This window comes from Lytechinus pictus, chromosome 14 (genome assembly GCF_037042905.1).
Source record: "Lytechinus pictus isolate F3 Inbred chromosome 14, Lp3.0, whole genome shotgun sequence".
NCBI lineage: Eukaryota > Metazoa > Echinodermata > Echinoidea > Temnopleuroida > Toxopneustidae > Lytechinus > Lytechinus pictus.
Window position 1 is genome coordinate 21768686 of NC_087258.1, and position 10611 is coordinate 21779296.

At 36.0% G+C, this 10611-nt stretch overlaps 1 protein-coding gene across 1 annotated transcript; it reads left to right on the top strand.

The window, feature by feature from the left end:
- Window positions 1–780: 780 nt before the first annotated feature.
- On the top strand, window positions 781–10031 carry LOC129276479 (urease accessory protein UreG-like). The gene is made up of 4 exons (XM_064109524.1): window positions 781–907; window positions 3441–3583; window positions 4859–4983; window positions 9448–10031. The coding sequence occupies exons 1-4, from the start codon at window positions 868–870 to the stop codon at window positions 9578–9580; spliced, it is 441 nt and encodes a 146-aa protein (XP_063965594.1). The 5' UTR covers window positions 781–867; the 3' UTR covers window positions 9581–10031.
- Window positions 10032–10611: the final 580 nt, after the last annotated feature.

Genomic DNA, 10611 nt, shown 5'->3' on the forward strand with positions numbered 1-10611 from the left:
AAAGTTAGGGGGACCAGGGGCTGGAAAAATTGACAAGCAAAAAAAAAAAAAAAAAAAAAAAAAAAAAAACCTTATCACCCCCAAATGTAACTGAAGGTCATTTCGAACAAAATAAATTTGACAAGCAAAAAAAAAAAAGGTTATCATCCCACCAAAACACATGCTTTATTTCGAATTGGAATTATATGTATTTCTTTCCATCTATAAGAAAACCAAAATAGTAGGGGGACATTTGATATTGTGCCCCCCCCCCCCCCCCTACGGGTAGGGCGCCGGGACGCGTCCCCCTGTTAGTGTCTCCGGCCCTAGGATTTCCGCCCATGAATGACTTGGCTGCGATGCAAATTAAGTATCAATATTTTCCCGAATAATTTTTAAATAATAACTTAGACTTAATTGTTGTACTATAACTGTGATCGACTCTGGGAGACTGGTACCGGTAGTCCTAAGAAATTTCAGTTTTTATAACGCACAGAGAAAGAACTGATTTGCACTTCAAGTTTTTTTATTGTTCTTATCAGGTTCTAGATTTATGATGGACATACAGATTGATTACTTTCATAACCTTAGAGATTTGACAAATGCAAGAATAGAGAACTACTCTGTAAATGTGATAGGATGTCACCTTTGATATATAATTGTTAATTATTAATTCCAGTATGAAAATACATTTTTAAAAGGGAGAAAACAAATATTTTCATTCCTTTTGCATCGTTTTGGAGACACAATACTCACTTTTTCTGGATCGCTATCGATATCCTCCCTTCTCATGTCATTCACTAATTATCGGTCGCTGATTACGAAATCAATGATAGTGAGACGAAGTCAAAATTCAAAGACGAAGGCGAAGCTTTATAAGGTGTGATAATGTCGGAATCTAGTGGCAGTAACGTGCCATTCGTAAAAGGTGAGCATGAAAACATACACATGAATGGAAATTCGGTTAAATTCAGAAGAGCCTCTGGCTGGCCCACCCGTCGACCGGAGTTGCTTACAGCAAGCTCAGCTCAGTAGCTCACTAAGTGGTGTTTACCGGCTCGTTCAAGCTTCGGTCACGGGCGGGCGCCGGGGACGCAGACTCTTTTTTGCAATGACCAAGATCGTGGCATGCCGCATGGGCGTGGCTAGAACCGTTAGTCGTAATACTAGTCTAGGTATGGCACTGGCAGTGTATCCTATTGTCGGACACCTTTATTTCAGTGGTTTAAAACTGACAACTAAGTTAGAGGAAATATATCTAAAATCTAGTAAAACTAATAGTTTTGCAAGTTAGCCGAGGAGAGTTGACACAGCTGGCCAAAAAAGGAGAAAGAAGAGGACTAGCTAGGACTAGGAGGAGGACAAAGAAGAAGAAAGTATGGCAGTGTATCCTATTGCCGGACACCTTTATTTCAGTGCTTTAAAAATGACAACTAGAGGAAATACAATCAAGAAAAATTCACACTTGCTATTCCAAATATTATGAAAATTATGAATATGATAAAAATTAAAATTATTTTATATTTACCAACCATTTTCTTTGCATCGCACTTGCCGCATACCCCTCCACGAAAAACAATTATTTTCGAGCGCGACAAATTACATCATGATTCCGGACGCGCGCCGGACGGGTAAAGATATCCTTGATTATCGATGTAAGAACAAATTTGTGTGATTTTTTTGTTCTTACCGTATATCATATCAAGAGTAAATTATAAGTTTTTATTTGCTTTTTTATATCGAATCTGAGCAGATGTTGGTATTAAGAAATTCGTGTTTGATAACTTATTTTATTTTTTCTTGTTAGCTGCATGTTCCATGGCACTTTCCAATAATAATATGCTCGGGTTCGTATCGTGACGCTCATCAAGTTCTATATCGATGCGCTGCCGATCGACGGCTCTACTCACGGTAAACCTCGCGAACGGGTACCTTGAGAACTAGCCGTCGACGATCACCCACAATACACCACACCTCATCATTCGATCGAAGGAGTGGACGAGATTGAAATTCGGCAAATCAGGCCCATATTTCCGTTAGAAAATATATCAATTGTTAATGCAAAACTATGTTATATGATATTTTAAGCATTTTCTGTCATGTTAGAGATAAATAAGGTAAAAGTTGGATTTTTTGGCCTTGTTTTTGCAATCTTGTTCTATGTATTGCTCTGTGAAATTGAATTGCGAAAGTCTTGAGGTACGAAATTGTTTTCGAACGCAGTAATATGCGCGTCCGGAATCATAATAGTGTCCGGTAATACAATACGTGACTATATATAAAATATATTAAAAAACAAAGTTTTTTTTTTTAAGTTGACAAATAAGATTTAGGCCTAAATATTCCGCTTGCACTCCACACTTGCATTGCCTGTTCTCCTTCACTGGCCTACCTTTGGCCTTTTGCATTACATACACAAAGGAAAATTCAAATTCCGTGAATGGGCGGATCCAATTCCAAAGGCAAGCCCTCCACCCCTTGATGACGCAAATTCATTAATTGCAAAGACGGTGTCTCAATCAATGACAAAATTGTTTGATGGGCTACAATTTTGATTTCCCTCCCTGTCATCTTTTATTTTATATCTCTATTTTATATTTCGTTTCTCAACTTTTCAATTTTTTTTTTTTCTCCTTTTCCCCCTTTTTGGTTGTTCTTCTTTTCTTTCAAAGCAAAAACAAGAAAGCAGAAAAACAAAATATGCGATGTTCCATTTTCTGTTAAATTGCCAAAGCACAGACTAAAAATCAGTAGCAAAGAAGTGTTTATTTATAAAAATATTTTGAAAACAAAACAAACAGAAGAATTCTAAAAGGTTGTTGAATTGCCTTTATGAAGAGTAAAAAAATATAGAAAAAAATAATTTTGTAATGAAAGGTGAAACAGACCACTTTTTTTTTCCCTTCGTAGAGCAATATGATTCAGGAGAATTTCTATATAAGATCTACAATCTATTTGTATTTCTGTTGTCCATGTGTAGAATGTTGTGTAAAAAATATAGTTGAACAAGCATGATGAGCACCAAAAGGTGGAATTGTGCAAGTATGATGGGATGACTATAATTTGCGCACATTTGAAGAATCCTCATGAAGTTGATTTTCAGTAAAAAAATTGCCACAGTTCACACAAAATTAATAAAAATCATAAATACCAGACGGAAGGCAAGATCCCAATTTCAAATTCGCTTGACGGAATTATAAAGTAGGTCAAGGCTTTCGCTGGTATCGTGATCTCAAAATTCCATGGCGATCGACTAGTGCGTTCTCGGCTGAAAAAGTAATAAAACGTGTGACCTTAATTTGTGCACGATCGTTTTGCAAAGCTTTAGAAACGAAATCAACCCATTTCTACGGAAACATGGTGGTGCCTGTGTTATACCTACAGTATGGGAATCATAGAAGGTAATGTCTTTAGGGAATGGGTTTATATCATTTTCCATTCTAATGGTTTGAATCGTGCAGGTGGGAACGTGTCTGGTCAGCAGACGACAGGGTCACACTCCCATGACCATGGCAACGAACATGGCCACACCCATGAGCATATGGAGAATGCAGGATTCTTTGTAAACAGGGAGCTACCAGTCAGAAGGTCCGATTGGAAACAGGTAAAACCAGGCCCCGTCTTAAAGGGATGGTCTGGGCTGAAAGTATTTATAAATATCTAAATAAAAAGAATAAAATTCACAGAGCAAAATGCTGAAAATTTCATCAAAATCGGATAACAAATAACGAAGTTATTGAATTTTAAAGTTTATCAATATTTTGTGAAAACATTTATATGCACATTGTGAATATTCATAAGGTGGGCTGATGATGTCACATCCCCACTTTCCTTTTTCTTATATGTTATTACATGAAATCATAATTGTTTCATTTTTTCATTTCATTCATGTAAATGATGTGTCTCCATTATGATGAAAAAATGGAGTTACGGCACTAAATAACTAATGCACTAATCAGTTGTCAATCCAACCTATTCATATAATAAAATACAAAAGAACAAGTGGGGATATGACATCATCAGCCCACCTAATGAATATTCATGAAGACATGTCTAGAACTGTTTCCCAGGAATAATGCAAGTCTCTATAATTCAATAACTGTTATTTCTTATCCGATTTTGATCAAACTTTCAGCATTTTGCTTTGTGAATTTTACTCTATTTATTGAGATATAAATATCTCCAGCCTGGACCATCCCTTTAAAAAGATTTATGATTGATCCAATCAACCTCAACTATATATGGAAAATCCATCGATCAATTTTTTTCTATAGGAAATTTGCACAATGTCCTTTTTAAGCAAAGAAAAGCACACTGAATTTTCAAGAAAACGATGAATGTATGAATTATTCATATCTAGAAAATGTTTTGAACAATTAAGCATGCAGTTTAGATTAATCGCAGCTCTTTGTGAGACAGGGCCCAGAGGCCCAGTAGCACAAAACTTGGTGTTTGATTGTAGGGATATATTATATGGATCATTATGTACAATCAAGCATGCAAATTAACTGTACGATCAATCGCTGAGCTTGTGGAAAGGGACCCAGGGGTTTGTGGGGGGGGGGGTGCAATACGAATAAAATGAAATGATTTTCCTATAGTTATTAGATCAGATGCTTTTGGCTGTAAAAATACACACTTCAAGTGCATTCATTTTTTATAGGATCAAGGACAATTTTTGCCAAATTTAAAGCTTCTAGAAATAAAAAAGACTTATTTATTAATTAGTTTATAAATTGTAAGATTAAATGTAATTTTTATATAATGTATTTTTTTTATTTGGTATTCATCAATGATCCTGAACATTTTTTTGTGTGTGTTTGTAAAATGTGTTATTTTTTTCCTTAAAAACATTGTATTTGTTCCTCAATTTTCACAGAGAGCATTCACTGTCGGCATCGGTGGGCCTGTTGGGTCTGGAAAGACCGCCCTCGTTCTGGCCCTCTGTAGACATCTAAGAGACAAGTACGGTATCTGTGTTGTGACCAATGACATCTTCACAAAGTAAGTGTTTGGATAACTCGGTCAAAAAGTATGTGTAACGGTGTAGTATAATCTGTCTTTCAATTTAGGACATTCCAGACTTTTCGCATTTACTACGGGGAAACTCTACAACGCACCAATTCCTTTGAAAATGCAAGTCAAATCACAATGGAGAGCTGAGAGGTTTTTGTCAAAAGTTGGTGGACCGGGGTAGCATCGGAATCTCTTGATTCTGGACAATGTCATATTTACAATTGTTCGTCCGGTGCAAATCTTCGGATGATCTGCTGTCCTAGTCCACCAACTTTCGACAAAAGCCTCTCAGCTCTCCATTGTGATTTGACTTGCATTTTTAAAGGAATTAATGCTTTGTAGAGAGTGTCTCTGTAGTAAATGCGAAAAGTCCCTACTGAAGATGAAAAAAAAAACACTGTAGACTCTGAAGCAATGATAGATGAATATTACCCTGGTCTGTACATTGCAAGCTTTAAAGAGTTTTAGAACTTCAAACCATGCTGCTATGAATAAAGTAGCAACAATGCATTTTATCTATTTTTCCTCCATTTATGGCAGGGTACATTCCGTTCTAGCAGATCAAACATTTTCTGGAAAATTCATGAAAGTTGGAAAAATGCCTCTGTGTGAGTGGAATTTTGAGGAAATCTATTTTTTTTTCAATTTAATTCAAAATGGTTTTCAGATGAAAAACTTCGATCGCAGAATAATGCTGAATTACAAAAATTTTGACAGTATAATAGATTTAAATCAATGGGACATAGCATAGTGTACAATAAAACACAACATAAAATACAACACAGCAACAATTCTGTATTACATAATAATAATATTACATAGCATAATAGATGAAAAACTGATTTGGAAAACCCATATAAATCATCTATGTAAGACATTATCAAAAAATAGTGGTGTAATATACAAATTAAAATCCTTTTTCTCTACTGATATTCTTTGTATAATGTATTCAACACTAATTCTCCCGTATCTCAATTACGGTGTTCTTGCATGGGGTAATTCTCCTAAAACCAATCTAGAAAGGGTGTACTTGATTCAGAAAAGAGTTTTAAGAATTGTTTGTAATGTTAACTATCGCTCGCATACTACCCCACTTTTTTATGAGCATAGAATTCTAAAATTACAAGATATCTATGATTTTCAACTTGGTACTCTAATGTATGCATACAATGCAGGCATCATGCCACCAGCTCTGGTCACAATGTTCATGAAAAATAGTGACATACATAACTATTATACACGAAATGCTTCTGCATTCCACTTACCCAAGTTACATACAAGTTCTGCTTTTAGGACAGTTGTAAATACAGGACCCAGGTTCTGGAACTCTCTCAATTCAAATATAAAAAAATCGGTAAGCATTCATACTTTTCAGCGTGTACTTAAAGGTTATCTTCTTAATTGTTATTTGTGAGTTGCTCTAGGTTAAGATATGCTTTTATATACTATGTTATTTTTAATTTTGGAGCCTAAAAAACTGTATATAAGACTGGAGAATGTTATGATATATCAATATATATTTATCTTGTATCTTGTCTAACTGGATTCTTCTGCAGAGGGTCAGCCCATGTTTTTTTCCTTTTGTATTCTTTTCTCGTGTTTCTTTTACCTTTGTCATGTTTTTTTTTTTTACTTTACTATTATTATTTATACATACGATCGTCCTCTTTTTTTCATGCCATGTTATCCATACTTATTTTCCTCTTCCATCATATATCACTTAATTATATCATATTGTTGTTAGTTTATTAGACTTCATAACTGTACATTCAAGCAATGTATTCTATTAGTGTGTGTTTTTTTGTCATTGATTAGTTTTAGTTTGTCTTTTTTGTTTTATTGTTGCATTTTTTTTTCTTTTATATTTTTAAAGATATTACGTGTCAACACTGAATACTATTCAGTCATGTACTTGAAACAAAGGAGACCCTAGCCTTACAAGCCTTGCTTTTTCAGGGGTTCTCCTTGTCTTTCTCTCAATACGTTTAGTTATTTGCTATGTTTCTTTTTTTTTCTACTGTAACAATGATTTATGGTTAATTGATTTTTTTCATTTGTAGAATGTGAAATCATACTTGTAAGATAAAATGTATGTGCAGAAAGACGAATAAAAAATATCTTATATCTTAATATCTTATATCTTATATCTTATATCTTATAAAGTAAGAATTACTTGTGTGGGGGCGTTGTGGTCTCGTGGTAACGAATCTCGTCTTTCAATGAGAGGGACGTGGGTTCGAATCTCAGCCACGGCATGTTTTCCTTCAGCAAGAAAATTTATCCACATTGTGCTGCACTCAACCCAGGTGAGGTGAATGGGTACCCGGCAGGATTAATTCCTTGAATGCACCAAGCGCATTAAGCAGCGGGAGCTACAGCCAAGGTAATATATAGTGCACCATTGAATAGGAAACGAGATAAATGGGCGCCTCATAAATGCTATATCATCATTATTATAAACAAAATTATGACAGAACATAACATAGACATTGGACAATACGACACGATGTCAAAGACAATAATCACAGAACATAACATCAACAAATTATGCTTTGAGAAATTCATGATAATCATTTTGTTGAAAATTCTCTCCTGGGCCACTATCCTTCCCACAAGGTAGTAATTTATTTTCCCTAAAACCTAAATTTATTTATAACTGGTGATGTGAAATCATTAGATGATTAGTAATGCATGTTGACTGGTCATTGTTAAGAGTAGTAGTAGTAGTAGGTTGGTATTTACTCAAACAAGGAAAAAACTGAACAAACATCCCCAAAACTGAAAAATCTGTGTACATATTTAAAATAGCAAGGCTGCAAGAATGTTTAGAAACAAATTGTGACATCAAGTCATTTACTTATTGCATCATGAATATACCCAGATTATATATAAATCTAAAATAAGAAATGGATGAGCAGGTTTTTTAAAATGAAAAAAAAAAGGATCCACGACACCATCTTTTAAAGGGGAAGTTCACCCTGAGGAAAAGTTTGTTGTAAAATACCAGAAAAGATGATATGAAATATTGGTGAGGGTCTGAGGAAAATCAAGTAAAGATTGAGAAGTTATTTGAATTTTAACTTTTTGATTTGGATCATACTATACGAGCAGCATGCCCCAAATGGAAAGTGATATAAAATGCAGAAATTTCATTTTTTCAATGGTTCATGATGAATAAACAAAAATCTTTCAGGAGTGATTTGTCTGATATAATGAATGTATAATAAAATCCATTTTCATTGAAAAAAAAATTAAATTTCATTAATTTTTTTGGGATAAATTTATGATACATGGGAAACTGCTCGCATATGACAGAAAAAAAAAATGAAATTCTAAAAACTTTTTAATCTGTGATGGATTTTCCTCAGACCCTCAATATTTTGTATGATTATTTCTACTTTGTCTACATTAAGCTTTTTGCCAGGGTGAACTTTCCCTTCAAAACAAAAAATACAAATATGTCTTGTTGGGCATTAGTGTAATTACCTTCACTCGATACTTTGAAATGGTCCCAAAATTCTCAGCTGCATGTTCGTGTACTGTATGCCTCGGTCATGTTAGAACTGTTCCAAAAATACCTCCGCGGGCGACACTGGCACCGGTCCGGCGGTCCCAGACCGGTAAAAATTCCTATCGGGCCAGTAAATTTTCAGAAATACCCAGATTTACTGGTCCGACATGACCAGTAAAAAAAACATATCAAACTGATTCAAATTATATAATTGTTTGTCGTGAATTATAAAAATGGCTCTGGCATCTCAAAAGAATGTCTCTCTAACGTTAAAATTGAAAAAGGACTCATGAATTATGTTGTGTGTGTGTGTGTAGTGTCTATACCGTTTTTTTTTCTTGGGGGGGGGGTAACAATAAGCATTGATAAACAGCAAAATATATTCAAGTCTTTTCATTTTGGGGGGACCAGTAATTTTACGTTCGGACCAGTAAAAAATGGATAAACTGGGTACCTACTGGTCCGGCATGATCAGGTCGGACCTGTAGAAAAAAAGGATTTGTGTGGAGCCCTGGTACACTTCGCTGATGTGTAGTTTTTGTTTACTCATGCTCTCTAGGATTGGACTCGGACATTTTTTTTATTTTAGGGGCTATTTCATTTTCCTACATTCGTGCAGTTGCTCAGTTTGGGGGGGGGGGGGGCTATTCGGTTCATTATATGGGCTAATTTCCATGCAACAAACAATTATGCTGTATAAGCATTTTCTCTTATTCTGCTGTGTATGTAGACAAACGATACTTCTAACATTTCTTGAATATTGTTTAAGGCGGATCTTGGGGTGGCTTTGAAAGGATGGTTGCCCCAAACCCTTCAATTTTTGGAATTTGATGGGAGACTTAAGGGCTATCAAGAGGGCGAAATTGCCTGTTGCCTTTGTGTTTTTTTGTATGCTGATTACTAAAGTTTACCTGGTACACTGTCCTGTATTTTCTTTACAGAGAAGACTGGGAGTTTTTGGTGCGGAACGAAGCTTTACTAGAAGAAAGAATGAGGGCTGTAGAAACAGGAGGTTGCCCACATGCTGCTATTCGAGAGGTAGGTCTAAAATCTTCCAAACATATTGTGAGATAAAAAAATCCACATTTTATCATTCGAAATAGGCCCGGCAGCCGCTGTGCAGAACTAGATCGATGAGACTGTATCCCTTTAATTGTTAAAAGCCAAACAGGGTAGCAGCAACTCCCATCTTTTAACGTTTTTTGGTCTGACGCGGCTGGGGTTTGAATTCCCGACCTCCCGGTTGTGAGACGGATGCTCTACCAACTGAGCCAACACTCCGGTGATATTGGTAGGATTGGGAAATCTTGCCCATGATAAGTAGCATTCATGCCAATCCCGGCACCTTTGTTCCTCGGTCAGTGAAAACCAAGGATAGCCAAGGATAATTCCCAGACGACAGATTATGGAGGACCCACCCCCCATACCCCTTCACAAAATTGAATCTTGAAGTTTCATTACCTTGATGATGACATTTACACCAATTGGTGTTCCAGGGGCATAGTGTGGAGGCTGGTTTATTGATAAAGAAGAAGAGAATAACGTGGGTTCAGAATACTCAGGTTCATTGTGACCCAGTGGATTAGTCTTCTGACTTTGAAACAGAGGGTCGTGGGTTCAAATCCCAGCCATGGCGTAGTTTCCTTCAGCAAGAAATTTATCCACAATGTGCTGCACTCAACCCAGGTGAGGTGAATGGGTACGCGGTAGGAAGAAATTCCTTGAATGCTTGATCGCTTAGGCAGCCCAGCTAAAGCAGGGGTAATAATAATGGCAGGGCCCGCTGAGCGAACGGTTTTCAGGACTGAAGTGGCTTCCCTGGTTATATATACCTATATTATTATTATTGATGAAAATAAACCAATTGAAAGGAAGTAGACTTTCGTATTCATTGATGAATAAGAATGTAAAAGAGTGTATCATCAAATGTTACCAAATGACTGTATGCAGTGTACATGTGTATGGCATATTTTATTTCAATTGGTCAAAGTGGTCAGTTGGGAGAAGGGGGAGAGGGGAGTTCCCAAAGTGGTCAGAGATAATGGGCATTTTCACGGTAACTGACATTACACGGCACAATGTTTTCACACCTTTCATTGTGTGTA